The sequence below is a fragment of the Nanorana parkeri genome, unplaced genomic scaffold (genome assembly GCF_000935625.1).
Source record: "Nanorana parkeri isolate BGI_ZX_2015 unplaced genomic scaffold, ASM93562v1 scaffold954, whole genome shotgun sequence".
NCBI classification, from domain to species: domain Eukaryota; kingdom Metazoa; phylum Chordata; class Amphibia; order Anura; family Dicroglossidae; genus Nanorana; species Nanorana parkeri.
In genome coordinates, this window is record NW_017307222.1 from 382,766 (window position 1) to 409,222 (window position 26,457).

The 26,457-nt window shown below is 46.8% G+C and overlaps 1 protein-coding gene across 1 annotated transcript in view; it reads left to right on the forward strand.

The window, feature by feature from the left end:
* The window catches only part of RPTOR (regulatory associated protein of MTOR complex 1), a 158,894-nt gene that overhangs the window by 60,031 nt on the left and 72,406 nt on the right, over positions 1-26,457 (forward strand). Inside the window, exons 3-5 of the mRNA XM_018566513.1 lie at positions 393-551; positions 9,493-9,639; positions 20,832-21,007. Coding sequence (XP_018422015.1) covers positions 393-551; positions 9,493-9,639; positions 20,832-21,007 — 482 coding nt within the window. The remainder of the gene's footprint in view (positions 1-392; positions 552-9,492; positions 9,640-20,831; positions 21,008-26,457) is intronic.

Sequence of the window (26,457 nt, forward strand, 5' to 3'; positions counted from 1 at the left end):
ACAGATGAGTGACAGCAGAAGAAGACCAAGTGGTCCATTGAGTCTGCACACCTTTCAAGTTTTTGTGGGAGCTTTATGTTTGCCCCACGCATGTTTAAATTAACTTACTGTTGACTGGCTCACTACCTCTGATGGAAGTCTGTTCTTGGCATCAGCTCTAATGTTCTAAGTTGAAGTTGTATCACCTCAATTTTTTTTTTTTTTACAGACTAACATGTAAACTTTTATACTGATATGCAAGAGCTTCTTTCTAGCCCAGGTCCATCCCTGCCAACCCTCGGCTCGTTATAGACTCTATAGACTCTCCTGTTCTGCCAGTTGTAAGAGATCAGAAGCCAAGAGCCAATATATGAAAGTCTCAATAACCGCCTCATTTTTCTTTTGTTTGCCAGGCCCGCTACAAGCAAAGTTTGGACCCCACCGTAGACGAGGTGAAGAAACTCTGCACATCCCTAAGGAGGAACGCCAAGGAAGAGAGAGTGCTATTTCACTACAATGGACATGGAGTCCCACGACCCACTGTCAATGGCGAGATATGGGTCTTCAATAAGGTGTGTAGTGCTGTGTTTGCTGGGCTGTCATGTGAGATTGCATAAAGAAAGGGTCAGTCCACCCAAATAGCATTTCATGTGACCACCAGGTCAGCCACACAACTAGTGATCACAATCAGGCTGAAGGCTTTCAAACTAGTCTGTGGTACCAGCAGTCTGAAGGCAGTGTGCTTCTGTTTAATACTGTAATTGTCAGATTTAATTCTATTCATAAAAAAAATAAAATAATTAAAAAAAAATCAACTTTTTTTCCCCCTTTTTGTACATTTGTCAGTCTAAAATAAATGTGAATAATACTGAATACTCTATCTGAATGTCCCCTGACCGTAATGGAATGAAGTTGTATCTGAACTATTTTAATTGGTGTGGCACTTTAATTCCCACATCTATTATAATAAAAAATAGAGTAGGTTTTTATTATAAGTGTACCAAACAAATGCCTTATATGTCCTAATTATGGATGCACTGATACCAGTTTTTCGGTATCGAGCACCAATACTTTTTTTTTCGGTACTTGCCAATACCGAATGCCGATACTGAAAGTCCCATTAGGGAAGCCAGGCGGCGTGTAAAGACTAGCCACCCGGCTACCCAATTAGCAGGGAAACAGTCTCCATGCATGGATCCGGCTTTCTGGCCAATCAGGAAGCCAGGAGGAGGGTACTGACTCGCCGCCTGGCTTCCAATTGGCCAGCTTCTTGACCAGTAAGAAAACCAGGCGGCGAGTCATTACACGGCGCCCAGCTTCCTGATTGGCTGGGAAGCTGGCTTCATGCTCCCTCGTCGCCAGGTGACGAGGGAGCATGAAGCCGGGTTTCTGGCCAATCAGGAAGCCAGGGGGGTCGGGGGCGGGTGGGGTAATGAATCACCACCTGGCCTCTTCATTGGCTATCTTCCCGATCAATCAGTAAGCCAGGCAGCGAGTCATTACACGCTGCCTGGCTTCCTGATTGGCCAGCTCCATGCTCCCTCCTCGCCAAGTGACGAGGGAGCATTGAGCCGGCTTCCTGATACCGGAAGTTCGGGTAGGCATCTGAGTATTTGGTACTCGGTATCGGCACAGATACTAGTATCGGTGCATCCCTAGTCCTAATAACCAGTGTAAAAATAATTTGGGTATTCAGATTAGTCAGCGTTCTTGTCGAGTTAACCGGCTCTTGCTGACGTTACCAAATTTGACCCGGCCATTCAGTCTTCACGGACCTCTAGCGGTGAAAGGGTTAAATCCATTCATTCATCGTCCTCTTTAGCAGAATGGCACCCCTCCCGTCTGTACTGTAAGAAGCAGGCGTTGATCTAGTGCCGCACATACGTCTGCAGCATCTGTGAATTCATTAATAATGGAGGATTCCCAGGCCGGCGCAGTGCGAAGGGTTTTTTGGCAGACCTTGTACTTGTGTGTGGGAGCCGCGCGCCGAACCACATCAGCGCCTTTCATTAATGAGCACTGGAACACCTGCCTTTAATCAGGATTTAAATCAGATGCCAGAGATCCAAAAGAGGGAGGTGTTAACCATCTCCTGTGCGCATTGTGATAGGTGACCTGTGCTTTAGTCAGATCTGTTTCATGGATATTATCCTGCTTATGTTGGGTATGATCAAGAGCAGATGGAATACACTACAGAGAAGGCGGCATTTGAAGGTGAAGTGCCCATGTGGTGTGTCACTGCTAAATCCACTAAGCTATAATGGACTGGCGGAATAAAAGAAGGGCAGACTGGGTGTCTGCCTGGGGCCCCAGACTTCAGGGGGACCAGTGGAGAATGCTAAGAATGTGCTGCATTTCAGCACTGTATACAGTAAGTCAGTGTCAGCTTTGCAAGCCCTCTTTTTTTTTTTTTTTTTCCTGAAGGTCAGCAATGGGCAACCAGAGTTCAGTTTGTGGAGTGTTCAGGATGCATTCCCATGCAAAAAAAGCACATTTTCGTGATGCATTGCAAAAGGAGCAACAAGTTCAGATATCAATTCAAACTCATTTCAAATGCTACTTTCCAGATCCTTCCTGCCATAAGAAAAACACAACTGCCTGTATGTACTCAGTTCAATACATGGTCTGGGGTTGCCACCTGTCCCGGATTCACCTGGACAGTCTGGGTTTTGAGTCCTGTATGTGCTGTGTCTGGGTTTGCATTTAATTTATGCAAATAAATTAGATGTAAACGCAATTGCTAAAATCATAAATGATAAGACCTCGTTCTAAATCTAAATGATAAATTTAAATGTATACCTAAATATTAACATTTTAAACCACTTTAGGATATATATATATATAATTACACACACATACAGGTGAAACTCGAATAATTAGAATATCGTGTAAAAGTAATTGCAGTAAGTGCTGCAAAAGGGGCCCAAACCAAGTACTGAGTGCATATGCATGCTTGTACTTTTCAGAGGTCTGATATTGTTCTATGTACAATCCTTGTTTTATTGATTGCATGTAATAATCTACTTTTTTGAGGTTGTGGATTTGGGGTTCTTGGGGTTTTCATGAGCTGTAAGCCATAATCATCACAATGATGACAAATCACGGCTTGAACTATCTTGCTTTGCATGTAATGAGTCTCTCTCATATATTAGTTTCACCTTTTAAGTTGCATTAGTGAAATAAATGAACTTTGCACGATATTCTAATTATTCGAGTTTCACCTGTACATATACATCCTGGTCCTAAAGTGTTTAATACCGGGATCACAGCTGCAGCAGATCTTGGTATTGTTTTATTTCAGCCGCCGTCCAGCTTTTTACATAAAAGGCAGCTATAGAGGCTCTCGATCACATGTATGGTGCTGAAAGGGTGGCGACCACTTTTAGGCCCTCCGTATGCATATATACGTCCTGGTCCTAAAGTATTTAACACCAAGATCACAGCTGACCCAGCTTTGTACATACAAGTGATCTAGGCAGCTCTAGAGCCACCCGATCACATAAAAGATGCCAACCACACCCCGCTGAAGTATATACTGGGCTCTGCTGGCCCTCGTTCGGGCTCAGGACCAGCACAGTTCCCCAATCCGGCTTCACTGGAGAGGAATCGGTACACTTCCAGTGTCTGATCTCCCATCCGGTTACTGAGCCCAGAAGCGGCGAGGATTTTGTCACGTCCGGTTATTTCCCTGGCTGTGCTTTATCAGCTTCAGAGAGTTATATCGGTGACATTAGGGGTCTAATACACCTGTGGTGTCTCCATAAAGAGTTGAAAAATTAAGGTAACATTAAAAAGACTAACCTTTTATTTTTTTTATATTTTTTTAATATAAAGCTCTCCACCTCCATGTACAGTACACTCGCATACAAAAACACACCAAGTGTGCCTACGTGCAAAAACACATCGCCGCAAAAGTTGGAGAGAGAGCAATCATCCTAGGGCTCCATTCACATCAGTTCCTAGCCCACAGGAGCTGACAATCTAAGCCTCCTTACTGCTTGCATATAGTAAGAGGCAAGATTTAGGAAAGTCAATCCAGTTTTCTTTTTTTGGTGGGGGGGGGGGAGCGTTTTGTTGGTTGATGAGACTGGAGCACCCAGAGGACAACATACAAACTCTATGCAGACAGCATCCATGATGGAACTTCAACTCAAACCTGCAAACTTTAATTTTACTTCTTTCACACTCCACTAGAGCAGGCCTTCTTAAACTTTCTCCACTCGTGACCCCTTTTTGGCCGAGGAAATTTTTAGGGGACCCCAGCATCAGAACACAGCTTATAGAATGGCGGAAGCTATTTCCAGGTTGAGACCTTCAGAGGAAATGGCCACACAAACGTTCCTTTTTAAAAAAAATCATTCCACATGTGCTGGACTGTTGGGATCGTAAAGCATACAATCCTAGTGTGTGTTCTTCTCTCCCTTGTATGTGATATTGCTAAATTAGTAACGTCATAGTATTGTTTTCCTAAGCATGGGCCGGGGTGATTTTGTTTTTATTTATAAGTATATTGTTTCTGCACTTGAAGGATCTTCTCCATCTGCCGCCACTTCGGCTCCCCCCCCCCTCCGGCTCGCTCTTCCCTAAGATAATACAAGAAGCAATTTGTCTGAGAGTGTGTTGGAGTGTTTGCATTTCTTGTGATTGTAAATCCCACTTTATCCAGATTCTCCCAGCCTCATTCCTGCACCGCCGCCTCGCCCGCTCTTCTCCTCGCCTCTGATTTCCCGGGTGGGATGGAGGCTGTGCCGAGCAGCGTCTCCGAGACTTTGAAAGTCACAGTAAAACGCTGGTGGCGCGTCTCTTAAGAGACCCGCTTATGGCGCACTAATCCTCCCGCTGCCTGCAAAAGGCAGCTGCAGCACTAATCTGACTTATACCCTTCTCGATTACTCAACGCGTTAGGGGTTAACCCTCACGTTGCTGGCCATGCGTTGGCTTTGTCGGGCTCAATTCTTCAAGACGTTTTGGGCTTTGGCATACTCGGACTCGCTAGCTTAACATGTAATAAAATGTAGAACAACCAATCAGAAACCGGCACGCAATGGTCTAGCTTCTATATAAAGAATTTAGATTGGGTCCAATGCCAACTGCTCAACTCACAAGTAATTACAACATATTGTGGGGACACTGATTTATCATTGTTCCTAACTATGGATGAGCCTTGGCTTGGTATGAACCCAGTTTGCCCAAGCCCGCTCAAAACTCTGACTGCCACCCCTTCCAATCAGTTGCGGGGAGGCGCATTCCACACATCGGCAGATATACGTCACAAAGGGGCGGGGAATGACCTGCTGCCACTGATTAGGGTTGGGAGGAAGGGGGTAGTAGTGTTCTGAGTGGGCCTGGTGAACTCAGGCAAACTGGGATCAAGCCCAACCTCAACTCTACTCCTAACTATCCCTGGTGGGGACTGTACCTCTTTTTTTTAACCCTTCGTCCCGCTCCTCCGAGGTTCCTCGTTTTAGCTCTGCCATATTCTACCTTTCAGCTGCTGGAGTTGTTGACATTGCACTTACACTTCTTATTTATCCTTCACATTATTACATTGGTTAGTTTTAAATCCTAATAAAAGGCAAAGTAAAAAGCCCCAGCGGGTTTAAAGCAGACTTTGCATCAAAATTATAGCCGTCCTCCCTCTCGCGGCATTACACATTAAAAATAAATGACACATTAGGAATAAAAAATGTAAATATACCGTACACTCCAGCGTCTGGCCGCAGGGCCCAGGCAAGGGCGACGTCTCTGGGCCTTTACGAAAAGATCCCGGGGAAGCGGAAAATCGCAAATCTTACCGGAAAATGATTCTGGCACCGATTAGGGGCCCTGAGCTTCTCCGCGATGCTTAAAGGAGTCCTTCTCTTACATCATAGAAGGTTGAGAAGAATGGATCACCTCACATTCATTTTTTTTTTGTAAGCTTTTCTGCTGGTGATGCGATGTCCCATCATTCCACTCAAATAATGATTATAATATGGGGTGGGCAGAAGAGGGATTCCAGATTGTGGAATAATCTAACTACCACATCTTCTTGGGGAAAGGATGTTGGGATGCGGTGCTGTGCTGGGAAGAGGCAAGGCACCTTTGCTGCCCAACTCTCCCCCTTTTCCACCTCACCGCCTTTTCCTGCATGCTTGGATAAAGGTCTGGCTTAGACTTTGGGGAGAACCCCATTCGTTCCTTGTGGGGTTTCTTGTGTGTAGGGTTTCCCCTTAAAGTCTATACCACACTCCCATCAAGAATAAGGGTATGGCATTCATTTGCAAAGGGGATCCTAGTCCATTTGTTTACTTCATGGGGTTCCCCCATAAAGAAGTCCATGCCAGACCCCCCAAAAGGGTTAAGTGTCTAGTATGGATTTGCAGAGGGGACCCTATGCCATTTGTTTTGTTTGCTCCATGGGGTTCCCTGTTAAAGGAGTCCTTAACAGATCCCCATCAAGGATAAAAGGGTCACTTTTGCTGTAATTTATCCTACACGTGCTCCGCTTCAGATGCAGGTTTAGGAATCTCGCCATGTTATGTAAATGCTTAAGTACTTGGCCCCTCATGCCCTTTGTTTTGCAAACCCCATTAGCCTTTAAAATAAAGAGAATTGATTTTGAAGATTCGCCTCCCAATAACTTCTATGGGGTTTGCACAAAATGTTGCCAATTGAGAACTTGTTGATGCGTTTGCTGAACCTGTCTGTCAAACAGAGATTCACCCATCACTAATCATCACTGTGCTGTATATAGCCTGTGCAGAGATGTGGGAGGGACCCGGAAGTGAGCGGTCTTTATTACAGGAGGGGGCGGAGACAAGACCAGTCACCCTGCACAAGGAGAGAGTAGCAGTGAGCGGTTTTTATTACAGGAGGGGGCGGAGACCAGACCAGTCACCCTGCACAAGGAGAGAGAGCAGCAGTGACCGGTCTTTATGAAAGGAGGGGGCGGAGACAAGACCAGTCACCCTGCACAAGGAGAGAGAGCAGCAGTGACCGGTCTTTATTAAAGGTGGTGGCGGAGACCAGACCAGTCACCCTGCACAAAGATCGCACCCGTGAGCGGTCTTTATTACAGGAGGGGGCGGAGACGAGACCAGTCACCCTGCACAAGGAGAGAGATCAGTGACCGGTCTTTATTACATTAGGGGGCGGAGACAAGACCAGTCACCCTGCTCAAGGAGAGAGAGCAGCAGTGAGCGGTCTTTATTACAGGAGGGGGTGGAGATAAGACCAGTCACCGTACACAAGAAGGGAGAGCAGCAGTGAGCGGTCTTTATTACATTGAGGGGGGGTTACTAAGCCGGGATTGGGGCTGTGAGCTGTGTACAAGGTTTGTATAGACAGTTTCCTTTGTCCTTTCCTCTTCAGCCTGATCTACAGACCTGACCGGGACATATATTTTTCTCTCTTCATTTTGCGGCGGCATCGGCTCAGCCTGTATATTAATCCTCGCGCCTTGTGAGGTGTGCAGCTGTATTTTATGGCAATGCTCAGCCAATTCAGTTGTGTTTCATGAACAGTAAACTTTGTACGGCTTTGACTTTGATTGTGCCGATGTTCTGACGGTTCTGTCGGTTCTGCCTGGATGTTTCACTTAATTAAAACTTTGGATGAATTTAAGTTTCGCTGTTCGGTCCCATCACTGTTTTTTTTTTTAGGTATCCATTAACTCGCTGCTCTGCTTGCATGATAAATTCATATATTTTGTGTCTAGACAACAGCTGGTTGGTTTATTATTTTTATTTTGCTCATCAAACTTTAAACACATTGTTCTGGTTCTGCAATGGATGGAAGCTTTTACCCAATCTCTAAAATTAGGGCTGCAACAACTAATCGACATAATCGATTATAATCGATTATTGAAAAAGTTGTCAACTTTTTCAATAATCGATTAATCGGCTTCCGATCAGTTGGCCCTGTTCACGGCTCCACACACACTCCACACACACGCTGCGTGCCGCACCTCCTCCCCAAATCACGCTCATCGCTGCCAGACCCGCCCACCTGCATCCACGCTTTACACAACGCACCTCCTTCCCGCCTCACACTCACCGCCCGCCCACATCCACAGGGACGCGGGGAGATGTAGTAAGGAGGAGCAGGTGTGGGGGGATGACAGCCGTCGACAGACAGACCCGATCTCAGAAGCAAGTTGCTGGAAGACTGCTCAGGTAAGCCTGCACTTTCCCCCACATGGTGCTCTATAATGTATTGCTGGGATTTGTAGTCCTCTATAGCTGATGGTACATTGTGCTGTATATTATACATAGGAATACAAATCCTAGCAATACATTATACACTGTATGTATAATGTACTATTGCTGGGATTTGTTGTACTCCTCTATAGCTGGTGGTATTCTGCACTGCGCTGTATAGAGGACTACAAATCCCAGCAATAATACATTATACAGCACCATGCGGAATTCCACCAGCTATAGAGGAGCACTCCTCTATAGTTGGTTATATTCTGCATTGCGCTGCATAATGTACTATTGCTGGGATTTGTAGTCCTCTATAGCCGGTGCCATTTTGCATTCATTGCTGTATAATTTTACACTTTCCATTTCACTATATTGCACACCACACAATTTTTTTTCTTTTTTACTTCCACCGCTCCAAGCTTGCTCCTGTGATGGACTGCAATCTCAATACAAACTAGTAGTCCCATCACTGGAGCCATTTTTTAAAATGTATTTTATTGTTTATCCGATTAACCGATTAATCGAACTTAATCGGCTAACTAATCGATTTTGAAAATAATCGTTAGCTGCAGCTCTATCTAAAATCGCACATAAGCTTTAGCACGCTGATGTCATTGCAATCTCTTTAAATCTGCGACTTTCATTAAAAGAATCCTGGTGATCCCGCCATGAAGGTCCTTGTTCGGGCCCTTCCTGTTACAGGATAACAACGCTCTTTCCCTGTCTCCTAATTGTGCTCATGCTTTGTCACCCTGTCATATGCTTCCCTGTCTACAAGCACCCGTGCCAACAAACACTGCACAGGCACGGTCCATTGTTTGTATTATGAAGAAGCCAGTGCAGTGCAATGATGTGCAGACACCAGTGTATGTAGACAGGAAGTGGTTCAAAGAGGCCAGAGAAGATCAGCGGCACTAAAATCCAAAGGGATTAAAAAAAAAAAGTGAAAAACATATTTTATGAGGAAAGAAAAAACCATGGCAACTGTTCAGCTGAGTGAAAAACTGTCAGTGCATGGAGGATGTACTTCCTATAGGCATCTTCAATAAATAAATGTACACATTTCTAGGTGGATCTGGTTATTAGGAGAGGGATATAACGAACAGAAATTCCATATAGAAATACAGATTTATTTTTAGTTTTATGCTTTTGAAATAACCCCGGGAGCACTTTAAATATGGCCTTAGACTTGTGACCGCACGCAGTAGAGCATTAGGTTTGGTTGATGGCAGATCCACCACGTCCCTATCCAATAGCTGATTATTGCGCAGCACATTATTTTGCTTGGCAGGATGATTCAAAATAACTTTATTGTTCTTTCTTGTAGAATTACACTCAGTACATCCCCCTGTCCATCTACGACTTGCAGACCTGGATGGGCAGTCCCTCGATCTTTGTCTATGACTGCTCCAACGCTGGACTCATCGTCAAGTCATTCAAGCAGTTTGCTCTGCAGCGGGAGCAGGAGCTGGAGGTAAGATATATGTACATACAACGAACGCCGATGGTTCCTCATTAAAGTGGGTTTTGTTAGGATATTATTTCACTGATCAACGCAAAAATAGTCCATATATCGAAGCGGAAAAATCGGCCTCGTTTTGCAAAATTAATGTAAAAAAAGGGAACATTTTGGATGCAGAAAGCGGAAGTGAAGTCTCCAAAAAATGACTAGGTACCGTTTCAGCTTCTGACAAATGACAAGAGTGGAAGCTGAGTGCCAGGGTGGTGCATCTTTCTGGGAACTACATCGTCAATGGCAGCCCATTGGCCAAAGAAAGAAGACACTGGCAGCGAAAGAAGTGCCAGGTAAGATGCCAGCAGAAGCTATAGAAGATACAGAGCACGGACCGGTCATGACTGGAGGAGGACAAAGTCACAGGATTTGTTTTCCATACTATACCCATATGGCGTGTATACTTTTAAGATACGTGCTCCCGCTGCACCTAACAGCTCAGTTCCTCTTTAACCATTCATGAAAGACCTTTAATAAGCTTTGGTGAAAATTGGGGTAAGTTGCCTTTTAGAAGTTACACCATTTTTTTGAGTGGGGTCCACTTGCGTGCAAGGGAAGTGACCTCAAATTACATACACTGACTGTTAACACCACATGAGAAAGACCAATGCAACAACGCAACTAGCTTCGGGGGAAGCACCGATCAGGTCTGGGTTTTAAAAATAAAGAAGTCGCAGATATTGAACTTTCTAGAGATTACCATTTAATTCCTTACTAAAAATGAGAAAAATGTAGCATAACTGTAACCATCCGCCATGTTTTAGTGACAGGGTTAGAAGGACCTTGTTCAGCCAAGCACTCAACAGTCCAGCGGTAACTTTATGGGACAACTGCATCTAAAATGCGCCACAAGGCCGGACTTTATGGAAGAGAGATGAGAAGGAAGCTGTTGCTTGATAAAACCATTTCAGGTCCCATTTGTCTATTACAGGTATTTATATAGCGATTCATGCAGTGCTTTACACACACATCAGTCCATGACTGGAAGGCGTTTACAATCCTAAGGGCCTTTTTTCCCCAGTCATCTTCCAGGACAGCCATCGAGATATAGGCTCCGCCTGCCTGCAACAGGAAACACATCAACCACATTAAATAAATAGACTCCTCCTTCCATCCCAAGTCAGTTTTTTTGTGTTTCCGCCGGCTACACAGGGACATCGTAAAACATGCTAGGCAGGAACCGATTAACCTATCTGCATTTTTTGGGGAGTGTGGGAGGAAGCAGTGGTACCCAGAGGCAACCTATAAAAACACAATGAAAACATGAAAACTCCATGCATATAGTTTACTGGCCAAGATTCACCCAAGGACCTCGGTGCTGCAAGGGGGAGTACTGAACACTAATTACTGTTTGCCAGAAGATCAGCCAGCTCGCGGAGGACCCAGTCCGCATGGGGAGGAGCCAGCCCGCTTGGGGAGGAGCCAGCCCGCTTGGGGAGGAGCCAGCCCGCTTGGGGAGCAGCCAGCCCGCTTGGGGAGGACCCAGCCTGCAGGGGGAGGACCCAGCCTGCATGGGTTTCCTTGTCTGATGATATTAAAGTTCTTGGTGCATAATGCTGTATCTGTTTGGAAAGCCAAAACTGCTCAGCACCCCAAAAATGCCCGTTGTGAAACATGAAGCAGTAGATCAAGTTGATGGTTTCCATAGTTTTTCTAGAGGAAAACCTATGAGACCTCCTAACAGACAATGAGCCCCAAACAAACCCAAGAACCTGAACGTCTTCGAATATCCCAGACCTGAAACTAAATGTGAAGATTGTGAATCTGTGGCAAGACTTGAGCGTTTATGATAACGAACCATCCACATGGAGCCTGACGGATCCCGGGCAGTTTTACAGAGAATAATTGCAGTAATTGGAGGGCGGCGAGGCCGGTAAGAGAATCATCCTCAAGACGCGTAGCTGTCATCGCAGCCACAGGTGGTTAAACCAAGCTCTGACTCGGGGCAAATGTTTTTTTTTTTTTTTGTGTCATTAACAATTGTGTCACAATGTGAAAAAATAATCTGCTGCTTAAGAGAATGTTGCTGGAATCAAATGTTAACAATCCGCATGAAATCCATTGTAATTGCAGGTTGTAACACTCGAAATTGTGGAAAAATCCAGAGGGGTGGAGGGGTGTAAAGCTCATTGTATAACGCACAGGTGCACCCTCCAGATATTTCTAATCTGTTTGTCTGTTGGCCTGACATCTGCACCGGCTGTGACATTGCAGTCATACCGTTTATTGTTACCATACCATGGATGCAGGTGATAACACTTGTGAATTTTGAGAGAAGTCACTCTACAACTTAAAACAAGGGTAGGCAACCTCTGTACTCCAGCTGTTGTGGACCTGCAAGTCCCATGAGGCTTTGCAAAACGCCGACAGCCACAGGCATGACTCCCAGGAGCAGAGGCATGTTTGGATTTGTAGTGTCCCCAAAGCTGAAGTGCTTAAGTTGACTACCGTTGACTTGAAATCTGCTATACATGTGTGGATCCTTCCCAAGCTTGCAGTGAACCTGCTCTTTGCTGATTGGCCCAGTGCTGTCACATGCTTCTCCGTACCTGGAAGTTCTGGGTGTGTGTTTCAGCTCCCAGTGCTCAATGGTGCAGCGCGGGCATAAAGGAAGGGTAAGTATGTGTTGGGGTACCTGTCGAATTTAGCAAACCTCTTTGCTTAGCCCTTTTCGCTGCTGGAGGCAGCCCCATAGGATTGTATGAGGGACTAATGCACAAGTGTGGCCAGGACAGTGAAGAATTGCAGTGCTGGATGTAAGCAAACCGCGGCCACCAAATCAGGTTATTGGCCTGAAAATTACATAAAACCCCCAAAAAGTTAAATTCTACACTGAGTGACCAGATTATTATGACCACCCCATCAGTACTTCGTTGGGCCGCCTCGTGACTCCGAGAGATGTTGAAAGGTGATGCGAGGAATCTGACACGGCACTGTTGCCCTTCTGTTGTCTTGTACCAGTCTTGCCCCTCCCCCGTTCTGCCCTAACATTGACTAGTCGCTGACGGCCACAATTCGCACGTTCAGACCCAGATTTTCGGATGGCAGTCCGTTCTTTAAACATTTTAACAACAGCTGCTCTTGAACATTTAACGAATTCTGCTGTTTTGCTGATACTCGCTCCATGGCTCCGAGCGCCAACAATCATCCCGCGTTCAAAGGCTGTTAAATCGCGTTGTTTCCCCGAATCTTCAGAAACAAATCACTTCTACTGTCGTGGTAACCAACCTGCTTCCCTATTTATAATGGTCTGGCCCTCTAGCAACTTCAGCGCCAAATTATAGCTAATTTGCCTACAAATGTCAGGTGATCATAATAATCTGGCCACTCAGTGTATATCCCCTATATCAAGTTTTGGGCCCCCCATTTCTTTAGATATCTGGACTTGCTAATCTGTTGGCATTCTTTTTCCAAGCCATGGTAGACCACGGGAATCTGACCGGCCTGGACGCAAACTCCTGTGCAGCGAGTTTTTATACTTCAGCCCTGATGTATACAGTCAGCTAGGGGTATAATTATTTTATACAAAGAATTGTTGTCAGGAGAGGTTTGCTGCTTATATGATTTACACACTCCTTCTCCTGAACCGCCTCGGGCATTCCATCTTTCTGAACAAGAAAAATGGAGTTTCTCTCACCCCGCTACTCTTTGTCAGAATTTCCTCCTTCGCACCTCTCCCGTCACGTCAGCACGGCGCAAGCCAAGGTGCTGCCGTGTCCAGCTCGAGCCCCTCTTCCCCGCCATCCATCCCGTGTTCTATTTTGTGTCCATGCATATGTATGGGGGGAGGCAGCAGCGTTTTCACCGAGCATTACCTAATTATGAGCTCTGAGACTTCAGCAAGAGCTCATTTATTTCTCAGCTGCTAAGAACCGGCATCCTGCTCTGCGTTCGGCTATAATTGGCACCCAAAGCATCCAAATGATTGTAATCTTGCTCACTTTCAAAACAAACATCTAATTTCAGAAGAGGGTATTAATAAGGTCAAGAAAAACTCAGCAGCGAATTCATTTCTGGAGCTTTGGATGGAAGAATGTGACGGCATGGAGGGGAGGAGGATCAGTACCGCAGTGTTATTGTGATGCCCATTTTCTCCTTGTGAACACTAAAGTGAACCTTTTGGCCAGACTGTGGACATTCAAGTATTTGTATATTTATAGCAAGCAGCAAATGAGCATTAAAGGAACCCCTCACTAACCTCTGGAGCTGCAGACATTTTGGAGGAATTTAGCAGGGACTTAGCAGCTGAGGCCACCCTGCTCCTCTCTCCCAGGAGTAACACAGCAGCTCATGCCACCCTGCTCCTCCCTCCCAGGAGTAACACAGCAGCTCAGATCACCCTGCTCCTCCCTCCCGGGAGTAACACAGCAGCTCATGCCACCCTGCTCCTCCCTCCCAGGAGTAACACAGCAGCTCAGGTCACCCTGCTCCTCCCTCCCAGGAGTAACACAGCAGCTCAGGTCACCCTGCTCCTCCCTCCCAGGAGTAACACAGCAGCTCAGGTCACCCTGCACCTCCCTCTTAGGAGTAACACAGCAGCTCAGGTCACCCTGCTCCTCCCTCTCAGGAGTGACACAGCCGCTCAGGTCACCTTGCTCCTCCCTCCCAGGAGTAACACAGCAGTTCAGGTCACCCTGCTCTTCCCTCCCAGGAGTAACACAGCAGCTCAGGTCACCCTGCTCCTCCCTCCCAGGAGTAACACAGCAGCTCAGCTAACCCTGCTCTTCCCTCCCAGGAGTAACACAGCAGCTCAGGTCACCCTGCTCTTCCCTCCCAGGAGTAACACAGCAGCTCAGGTCACCCTGCTCCTCCCTCCGGGTTACCCTGCTCCTCCCTCCCAGGAGTGACACAGCCGCTCAGGTCACCCTGCTCCTCCCTCCCAGGAGTAACACAGCAGCTTAGGTCACCCTGCTCCTCCCAGGAGTACCACAGCAGCTCAGGTCACCCTGCTCCTCCCAGGAGTACCACAGCAGCTCAGCTAATCCTGTTTCCCCTCCCTATAGTGACTCAGCAGCTCAGCTCACTCTGCTTATCTGTTCCAGCAGGGACAGTACTCTCCCTGCTCCCCCTTTCCTGCACTGATGTAGAAGCTATGCTACCTTTCCCAGCAGGGACTGAACAGCTTTGCTTATCCTGTGCTCCCCCTTCCCAGCAGTAACGGATCTCTCTCTGCTGCACCTTCCCAGAAGTGAGTTAGCAGCTATGCTCCACCTCCCAGCAGTGATCCAACAGCACAGGTTCCCTCTCGCATCAGTGACTGCTCCCCTTGCTCTTTCTACCAATGACTCTCTAGTGCAACACCAAGCAACAGAGCAGAAGGTCTGGGAGGGAGAGCTGAGCTGCTAAGGGAGTCTTTATTGACTTTCTTGCTCCTGCTCTGAACTTTGAGAATAAGCTGTTCTGCCTTTCTTGGTGCTGGAAGAGTTCATTGAGAGCTTGTTGAGAAGACCATTTACAGCGTTTTGTGCGTGTAAATATTTAAATGTCCATAGCCTGGCCACAACTAATTTTGAAAGGTCAGTGGTGGCCAATACCAACATTTCTGGCCCATTCTGACCTCATGCCTCTTAGGATCTCATTGCTTGGCTAAGCATTGGTTGGGGTTCTGCCCCCATGGATTCTCCAGAATAAAGAACTGCAAAGCTCGGCTGTGAGAGAGTGACGCCATCTTTGTGTGAGGGGCAGACACACAGACTGCTGGTGCGTAATGTCACATCTGGAGCCTCTGAGAGAAATACACAATTGGTGGTTAATTCAGCCACTAGGGAGACCGGGTAACACTATATTGCTGCTGGGTGGAGTTGGCCTTAAGAACGCAGGCCGACCTGGAGCTGAAGCTTGGAAGAAGTTTTGCAGGCAGCCATTTGTTTTTCTACCCCAGTGGAATGTTGATATAGACAAAAGCTTCCATGCCTCCAGCGCCAACATGGCTGCAAGCAGAATCCGTACACTTCCCACCGATTGTAAAAGGTGCTTGAATGGGAAAAGTTGCCAGTTTGTTGTATGGCCAAAATCTTGTGGACATCTGACCATTACAACTACTATATGGCCATATGGGCACCCCTCTAAAATATTGCGTTCAGGTGTCTCCAGTGAAGGTTCTGTTCATCCTACAACCTTACAAAGACACTGTATCAATTGTCCTCTTCCAGCCTTGTGGTCACAGTTTGGTGAAGACCCTTTTCTGTTCCACCATGACTGTCCCCTGTGTACAAAACCAGCTCTATAAAGACATGGTGTGACCAGCTTGGTGGAGGAACTCGAGTGTCCTGCACAGAGCTCTGACCTTAACACTACTGATTACCTTTGGGATGAATTGGAATTTTGACCAGGATCGAGGTCTTCTCATTCAATGTCAGTCCCTTATCTCACAAATGACACATTCCCACAGACACTTTCCAAAATCTTGTGGAAAGTCTTCCTAGAAGAGTGGAGGATAGTATAGCAACAAAGGGGGCAACTCCATATTATTGGCCATGGGGGAGTCAACTCCACATGGGAGGGTCAGCTCCATATTAATGGCCATAGCGGTGCAACTCCATATTAATGGGCGTGGGGGAGTCAACTCCATATGCGGGGGGGTCAGCTCCATATTAATGGCCATGGAGGGGCAACTCCATATTAATGGCCATCTAATGTACCTTTTAAAGTATAGCTCCCCTGCCAAAGCCCTGTGGGATTCTCAGTATTTCTGTGTATGAGGGAGCATGTGTATTTCTTCTCCACCTCCCAAAAAGAAATGAACCCGTATTGGCCGAGTAGACCGAGAGAAGCAGACAAGTTAAATACTAGTTGCATATTTCATTGCGTCACTGCCCCCGTGTCAAAATATATGCATGTCAAAAGAGCAGCCTCCCTCTGGAACAATTTTTGGGGGCAATTTAACAAAATCTGGAGCAGCTGTGCATGGCAACCAATCAGCTTCTCAGTTCAGTAAAGATTTGAAAATGAAAGGTGGATGTGGATTGGTTGCCATGCGCAGCTGCTCCAGATTTTGTCTGCACCAGTTTTTGATAAACTCCCTTCCATTGCCTTTTATCATTTTAACTTTCATTGCTTTGCGCTCCGTGCCTGTTACCATTGAATGATGCAGTGAGCGGCGGGAAACCGTTTACAGCGAACAAAGACGAACGATGCTAACCGAGGACTAATCAAGATTTCCTCCAGTATTGTTCATTAGCGTGTACTCGGGCATTCCTGCGTGCAGGAAAAATAAAGAGGAGCTTCTTCCGCCACTTACGACTCCATATGCCCCATTACCGCTCGGTGTTATAACAAGCAATAAACATCGTTGCGCGGGCAGGGGAAGTTTGTAGGGTACTTTGCATCTATCACGGATGATGGGTGCTGGGAATGGGGGAGTGTTTATGCAGCAATAACACAGAAGCCTAAAAAAAAAAAAAATTAGAAATGATAAGACTGAAGTAAATATTTTTTTTTATTTGCGGAATATTGCTTCATTGTTTAAAGTGGCTTGGCATGCCGTGCGCTTTCACAGCACCGCTGTGTGCACAGCCGCTGTGCCAGTTTATTATGCCAGCTGGGGGTGCCGATGCAATTCGAGGAGAAGTATTGAAAAGATATTGAAGAAGGTCACGCAGTAAAAGTTTGAAACACATCTTTGTATGATCTACCCACAATCTCCTGCGGAGCAGAAACCGGGCTGAGCGTGAGAGATTCCCAACTGTGAGTATTATATTGCAATGCCAGCCTAACATGTTTCTGGCACTGACAGGGGAGACGTTACTGCCGAGAGGACCCTTTAGGAAATTACGTTTTTAAGGACTGCCAATTCCAACCCAGTCAGGGTGCAATCAAGGTGGATCATTTTCCTCTCGGAACTCTTCCACTCCATAGTCCGCGTGTGGACCATCAGTCGGTAGTTCCACCCGACACTTATGTGTCACCGAGACGGTGGTGAGTGATCGCTCCATGCACATCCGTGTAGCCGAGCAGTCGGAGGAGATGAGAGATGCGCAGTTATATAAAATGAATTAAAGTCATAAAATCCCGGACTCATTGAAAATAACGCGCATCTGTAATAAAATAAATCGGCACGGAGGAAGAATTTATTATTAGCTGTCTCAGCTGTAGAGTTCTGTTGTCCTCCTCGCGCTCTCGCGACCGCGTTATTGGCATTGTGCAGAGGATGCCTAGTGAAGGAAATGTTCTGGGATGAAGTTTCTTCCTCTCCGGCAGAAAACACATCATGTTTCTGAGCTCTAATATCCTGCCTCATATTGGTGTCTGGGGGCGCATGGCGCTGAAGGTGATAAATGGATATTTCTCATATAATGCTCTTCCTATTTTTGACCTAGCGGGCCATCCGGACTCTTCTTTCTGTTTTTTTGTTTTTTCCCCCCACATATTATTCATACACTTCAGGATAAACTTTTGGTTAGTACAGGATGTTCCTTACTCTCTCTCTCTCTCCCCCTCTCTCTCGCTGTCTTTATTTTTTGAACTTTGTGACATTTACTTTATCATTCTCTGCCATCCCCCTTTTAGATGTTTATATTGCTGAGACCGGTGGCAGTGGAAAGCTCAGGTACAGGGAACAAAGGAATTCACTTCTTGACCAGCGTGCTTTCGGAATGGCCACTAGGGAATTTTAAGCAGCCGGGGACGTGCCTCCACTTCTCAAAACAAGGCAAAGCCCCATTGAAGTCCTCCACCTTTTTATCTGGTTATAGTCCTGTGATGTTCCTGCGTGTTATGATATTTGACAGATTTTTGCTGATTTCTGTGTGTGTGTGTGTGTGTGTGTGTGTGTGTGTGTGTGTGTGTGTCCCTGTGCTGGCAGAGCCTAACTACACCCCTCATCATAAGTATCCTCGGACAGATTTGTATTGCAAAGAAGAGGAGGGGGTTGTGTCTGACCATTTCCGTTACTGAGTGCTGGTTACCGAGGGCACCATATCTGGTGATGTCACATGGCCTTTGGCAAGTCCAACCAAGAGCACAAACACACTTACAAAGCCTTATATATAAAGATCTGTCTGGACCGTACAAAGCAGATGACAACATCTTTTGAGGTCTGCAGTACTCAAACTTCTGCCTACTGATGGGAGCACTAAGGAACTCTACTGGGGGAGACCAACCAAGAACCATTTCCTTCCTGTAACTCCAGCTAAGCACATCCCTCCTCCGCTCACAGAGCAGCCACTCCCACTGTCAACCTGATTTCAGCCGTCCGCCGGCAAGTCATTATGGAGACAGTTTTTAGGGGATCACAGCGGCTGCATAGAAGAATGTTACTTTAGTAGGACGACATTTAATCACCCCGTGCGCCGTATGTGCAGCTCTGAATCTATCGGAGTGAGTCAGTGCGTTAAGTGTTGGCACGCTCTCCCGTCCACACAGCAGCCAGATTGCTCTGTTTGTCTAAGTCTGTCTTCCTCCATCTGTAGGTATGTGGAGCCACACGTGTCTGCTCGGCCGCTCACCAGCCATCTGCTGCCTGCGCCCGGGAAAAATAAAATGGGCAAAAGAGCAGGAAAGTCCTTCGATTGTTCCGATTCATCAAAAAAATGATGACGGACCCACGTCTGCTCTTTTCATCATCTTTCATGTGACGGCAGATTGACAATGTATGAGAAAGGAAACGGCTGGGCAGCTATGGGACCTCCCGACGTAGCGTGAACGCTCGCTGGTGACCCAACCAGATCGGTTAAAGGAGAAGTACACCTTGTGATAATCGGTGCTTATCCCTTTGTTCTGCCATCACTGCAAGTCACCATCACAGTCCCTCCCCATAACCAGAATATTGGAGAAAATAATGTGGGCTGTCCGTTCACTTTAATACTTATTTACATGAAATTCCCTTCATCTCCTGTACACCGACTGAAATATCAGATCAAGCTGACAGTGGGAGTGCCTGCACTGGCTGTTGAGAAAAGAGTTAGGAGATGGACGGAATCCCGTTCTGATCTGAGACTCCTGTAATATATTATGTATCTCTATACAGCTTCAGCATATTCTTCTGTGTTTACAGCGCGCGCAGATCGTTACCTGATATCGGCGCGCGCAGATCGCTACACGACATCAAGCTGTCCTCCTTACAACCGGAGATTTGATGATTGCTAGTGGAATATTCAGGAGACGGCAGGAGAGGTGGAGGAAGCAGCAGCAGTGAGATCCTTGCACTGCAGTTCCTCAGGTTACAGCTTCCTCTCCAGCAAGGAGAACAGTGAGCAGCACAGTAGTGATGTCGCCAAATCTGGTGAGAAGAGCAGTCCGTTAGCAGTGCCTTAGATCTCACACTGCAAATAAGAGGCTACAGAACAGGAGTGCATGGGCGCAGGAAGTGCATTGATATCAGGAGTGCCTAGGCGCAGGACGTATTATGAGGCATTGGCACAGGAAGTGCACGGATATCAATTGTGTCTAGACACAGGAAGAGCACTGGTATCATGAGTGTATTGATATCAGGGGGTGCCTAGGCACAGGAAGTGCACCGAGATGAAGGCCTTGGCACAGGAAGTACATTGATATCAATAGTGCCTAGGCACAGGAAGTGCAAAGCTTTTTTTAAATCAAAAGTTCAATTTCTCCGGGTAAGGCTTCCGGCACAATTCAACATTTCTCGATGTTCCTTTTAAGACCGCAAATCTTCACTCTTTTATTCACGTCCGCTCTCTCATCCTGGCGGAATTCCATTTCCTTTCTCGTTTGCTTTTCAAATTCTCTTTTAATTTGGATATGAATTGACACATTTTGTTAATCTGCATTTCACCTTCCTGTGATGAATCCTGTGCAAAAATGAGGCACTGAAGAGTTGACTTTGCATTTCACACTGCGGTTACGATCACCATGTTCACATGCATCCTGTGGCGGGTTCCTAAATTGTGCGTGATGTCATAGTATTCGGGTCCTTCTGTCATTTTGTACCTGAACATTATTAGTACATAGATATTTAATGGACGGTCACACCTAGAACTGCTTTATTTCTGGAATGAAGTTTGCAAGAGGAGGGAGGGTTCCGGGAAGCTATGACAATGAGGTACATGATCATTGATGAGGGTGATGATTAGGAGTTGGGGGTTAGCGTTCTGTGCTGTTGCCTTTACTTCACAGCTGTCTTCTTGCAACTCCATCCTGGTTTCATGTTAATGGTCTAGAAATCATTCCTGTGATTTTCATGTCATTTCCAGGTTGCTGCCATTACCCCCAGCCACCCGCTGGCGCAGATGCCGTTGCCGCCCTCCATGAAGAACTGCATTCAGCTGGCGGCCTGTGACGCGGTAGAGTTGCTGCCTATGAACCCGGACCTTCCTGCCGACCTCTTCACCTCCTGTCTCACCACGCCAATTAAAATAGCGCTGCGATGGTGAGTGTGACGATCTATTATGCACTTTTTATTTCTATGTGTTTGTATATAAATATGTGAGAAAGCGATTTCATGTGACTGTTCTTATCTAGATGTGTTCGTGAATTTTCAGACCTTTTTGTTTTTTTACCTGCCAGCTCTTCAGTACAGCATGCAAGGTCATGTCCCCCAATGGACGTGTCTCAATATGTTCTGTCTATGTCCTGACTTCTGCTTGATTTCTGATTGTCAGCTCTTCAGTACAGCATGCAAGGTCATGTCCTCCAATGGGCGTGTCTCACTCTGTTCTGTCTATGTCCTGACTTCTGCTTGATTTCTGATTGTCAGCTCTTCAGTACAGCTTGCAAGGTCATGTCCTCCAATGGACGTGTCTCACTCTGTTCTGTCTGTCCTGACTGCTGCTTGATTTCTGATTGTCAGCTCTTCAGTACAGCATGCAAGGTCATGTCCTCCAATGGACGTGTCTCAATATGTTCTGTCTGGCCTGACTTCTGCTTGATTTCTGATTGTCAGCTCTTCAGTACAGCATGCAAGGTCATGTCCTCCAATGGACGTGTCTCACTCTGCTCTGTCTATGTCCTGACTGCTGCTTGATTTCTGATTGTCAGCTATTCAGTACAGCATGCAAGGTCATGTCCTCCAATGGACGTGTCTCACTCTGCTCTGTCTATGTTCTGTCCGCTGCTTGATTTCTGATTGTCAGCTCTTCAGTACAGCATGCAAGGTCATGTCCTCCAATGGACGTGTCTCAATATGTTCTGTCTGGCCTGACTTCTGCTTGATTTCTGATTGTCAGCTCTTCAGTACAGCTTGCAAGGTCATGTCCTCCAATGGACGTGTCTCACTCTGTTCTGTCTGTCCTGTCCGCTGCTTGATTTCTGATTGTCGGCTCTTCAGTACAGCATGCAAGGTCATGTCCCCCAATGGACGTGTCTCAATATGTTCTGTCTGTCCTGACTGCTGCTTGATTCCTCTTTTTTTTTCAAATTGACAATTTTTATTGTTTTGTTCTTTGCATATGTTGTATACAAGAAATACAAAAATAACATGAAGCATAAAATTGTCTCACTCTGCTCTGTCTATGTTCTGTCCGCTGCTTGATTTCTGATTGCCAGCTCTTCAGTACAGCATGCAATCTTCTTATATGGATGTGTCTCGCTCTGCTGTCTGAAGTGAAGATCAGTCACTATGTCACCCTGAGGAAGGGACCCTGCGTGGCCCCGAAACGTTGGCATCTTATGGCGAAATGTGATGATGTTTTATTAAATCAACTAAAGATTTGAGTCTACTAGGTGTGTGCTGGTGATTATCTGATCTTCACTTTAGAGTTTCACTTGGCGCCATCCATGCCATCACTATGAGCACCACCACATCCCTAGATATTGGTACGCAGCCCCCGTCCTTCTCTATGGGAATACGCGGCCGTACGCTCACCCCAAGTGCAGGTTCGTACGGGTGTGTGTTTCCTGGCTTGGACGCAGACCGGATCTATCCTTTCAGCGTACGAGTACGGACACTCGCGCGCACGTGCAGGGCTGGTGAGCGTAGGGCGGCGCACGGCCGCATACTCCCATAGAGAAGGACGGGGGCTGCGTGCTAATCACACGCAGCACCTGTCCTTCCCGGGAGCTGCCCGATACGGCCGTGCACGCAGCACCCAGCTGTACGTGCCGTAGTGTGAATGAGGCCTTAATGGGGGTTGATTTGATGGTTGATTTCCACCGCAGTGACGAAGCAGATCGAAGGAACGGGATGGGAATTTCTAGCGGTGAATGTGGGTTTTTTGATCGGGAAACTCCATTCGTTCCAAAATCGAATGTTAAACGCAAACAAGATTTTGAACGACATTTGTCAAGTCTCCGGAGACATTGATTTTTTTATGTGCACTTTCGTACAAGAAAAGCTACCGTCGCATGGCCGGCTTCAGTCCGGGGGGGATTGCCTGTCATTCAGCACCTCATAACCTTGATCTAAGTGACACTGAAATGCCTACAGGCCTTGTAGCTGCCACATAGAGAGCCGAGCCCGGTGTGACTTGTTTCATATCGGAGTCTGAATTTGATAGTAGCAGAGCAGGATGAAGTATTGACCTCCACTGCTGGCCTTTAAAACCCTAATGATCCATAAATGGGCCTGAAACCCTCATGAATTAAAAAAAGACAGTATCAGTATCAATCTTGTTTTTTTTTTTTTTCCTTTGCAGTATATCATTTTCTCCGGGGGAAAAAAAAAAGGTGAAATAATTTGGCTCTCTATCATCCTGTTCATTTCATACGGCGCACGCGTTCCCGCTGTAAATTGGGTTGTGAGATCCCACTGAATCCCGTAGCCTGGATGGTTCGGGGCTGATGATTCATTTGTGTTATCAGCTAATTTGCATGATAATGAACAGCTGCAGCAGAGACGTCTCCCCCGGCATTGATCAATTAATCTGCAGAACGTCATGCGTGCGTTCGCTAACTTTCCGAGCCCCGTCCGCTCCTCTCGCACACCTTACCACAGCTGCAGTTGCTTTTTTCTTTTCTTTCACCTGTGTGCATCAGAAGCCATTGCAGAAGGAAAGAGTCTGCTTTTACCTTTCTTATAATTCCTTACCGGTAAGCTCCAAAATGTCATGGCCTTTGAAGCCATTGTGTCACTGGATGATAGGAATGAATACTTGCTGTCCTGATGCCCCGTGACACTTCTCTCTCCTGCAGTCCAAAGATTCTTCTGCATCCAAGACACTTCCAGTTGTATCAGCAGCACATTCCACCTCTGTGCACTGCGGTTCCGTTCATTGGCCGCAGGAAACGGTATTGGCATAGGGGCTGGCGGGTTAGACCGCAGAGCGAAAAGGGAGACCCGGCACCCTACAGACCTGGAAGTTTGTCAGATACAGAATAATGTGCAGCCAGGTTTGCTTTACAACAGAGCAAAGATTGGGGACATTAGTGGTGGGCGGGTGATGAGTATGAAAGCGGAAGTGAACTCTGAGAGCCCAGTCCCGCCACATCCAGTAGGTCCCAGTGTAGTTCACTGGAGCGGGAGCATTCCTGTACCTCGCGTTCCGGTGGGCGTGGTGGGGGGGCTTGTCTGCGGTGCCATTGACAAGAATGGCACCAACGCCCCGTCCCGCCCCAGAATGCGGCCCGGCTTGATCTATGCGATCCAGTGCGTCCCGGTGCACGAACTGCACCGGGACGCACTGGATATGGTGTGACTGGGCCCTGAAAGCTGTGCCAGAAATGGCAGGCAGAGGTCAAGCTTGTGATCTCCCTGCAGCTGATCTTTCCCTATTATTGACCTACCATGATGTCTTCCGCCTTGTGTCTCTGTATGGAGGCGACCATCTGGGTAAAGGTAGATCTTTTCATCCTCATGTCAGAGCTACCCCCCATTGGTGACTGGTAGTCTGATGAGCGGTGGGGCAATGATGAAGCAGCAGCAGGGGAGGCGAACACCGCATAAAAAAACTGAATGGATGAAGCAGGGAGATCCTTACAGTGCAGGTCCTCCAGCACAGCTTCCCCTCCAGCAAGGAGAGCAGGGAACAGCACAGCGGTGCCTTAGATGCATATACAGCTATGAGGCTGTGCCTAGGCACACTCGCATACCAGGAAGTGCTACATTTCAGGAAAAATAACTGGTGAAAGGTTCATTTTTCAGACATAATTCTTTGAATTTCCCTGTAATAGAGCAGATCTTTGGGTCTTGAGTTCCAGGCCACGCCCCTCCTCTCCGCCCTACAGTTTGATTGATGGCAGAAGGAGCCTATGGCTCCTTTGCCATCAGTATCGTCCCCCCGCAACCAGGAAGTTCGGTGAAAGGAGGATCGCTTCGTGTCCGGCGGCGGGGACGAGCGTAGCTGACGGGTAAGTGTGTGTGTGTGTGTGGTGGGGGGGGACTGGGGGAGAAAAAAGGTACTGGGCCATTTTTACCCGAATGCAGAGAATGCATTAAGGTAAAGAACGCCCAGACCTTAATACTACTTTAAGTGCAGTTGTGATGCACCTTCGTTACTTTCATGCATCCAGCGAAGTCAAGCAAGTTTGCAAAGGTAACTTTTTTTCTTTTTTTTCTTCTCCTGCTGCTACCCAAAGGCTATTCTATGAACCTCAGAAGAAGGCCTGTCAGTTCAGATCTCCTTTCTGAAGCACAACATAAGAGATGTTTGTAGATTCCTTCAAACACGCGGATAGTTCTGCTCAGGGAAAGCATCTCCAGCATCCCACCATAAACACAACACTCCCAGCTGAGCATGACTAATCTCCAGTCTGCTGTACTCACCCCCTTACCCCATAGAGCCCGGGGATCTGAAGTTTGATAGTTGGCACTCGGAATAAAAGGGATTTTAAATAATAAATTCTACAAAATGCTCGGAGAATTCTTTATTTCATCAATCTGTAGAGAAGACTTTCTGTGTTTAGGTGTAGAAGGGTTAGAACCTCTACTGAGTTTTTGTTGTGTCCTCCCTGGGAGTATTCTCTGGCTAGGTTCACACCTTTGCATCTGCTCTCGCCTGCATTTTTTAGTATGTTTTCATGCTTTTTGTGTTTTTTTGTTGTTTGTCTAATGAAAGTCAAATAAAGTAGAGGTTGCAAGGGGGTGGCGGCTTGCTATCGTGCGCTAATACACACGAAAATGCATGTTACATGTGAATTCCTGCTGACACCGTCCTTCCTTCTGGAGGGGGGCTACTTTTTCTCCCCATGGTCCCTGTGTGTGTTGTAAAGTAGTCACCGCTCCAAGCTCGCTCCCGGGATAGACTACAATCACAGTACAAATGAGTAAACTAAACATGAGATTGTAGTCCATCCCGGGAGTGAGCAAGGAGCGGTGACTACTTTACAACACACACAGGGACCATGGGGAACAGACGTAGCCCCCCTCCAGAAGGAAGGACAGTGTCAGCACCAATTCAGAGATGATAGGAGGATCCACAGCCGAGTGATACACAAATAAGATACATTGTTGTTCATAGTTCAGGGACTTGAATGTATTTTTAGGCTTTAACTCCTGAGTGTAGTGTCACTTTAAGAATAAAGCTTGTCCCACCCCCTCCGACATCAGCGACCTAAGGCATGGGTGCTACGGTGGGCGCACAAGGCCATTTTCAGTGCCACCCGGGAGATCAATCGTCACATGTCTACAAAATGATTTTATATTTTTCATGTCTTTAATCAGGTTTCTTACGTATTTTCCAGTCTGGAGAATGTCACCAAGTCAGCCGGCTTCATGCTCCCTCGTCACCTCATGAGAAGAAAGCACGGAGCCGGATTTCTGACCATTTAGAAAGCCGGGCGCCGTGTAATGACGCGACGCCCGGCTTCCCGATTGGCCAGAAAGCCGGCTCCATGCGTTCTCATCGCCTAGTGACGAGAAGCATGGAGACGGCTTCCCTGCTAATCGGGAAGCCGGGTGGCGAGTCTTTACACACCGCCTGGCTTCCTTAATGGGACTTTCGGTAT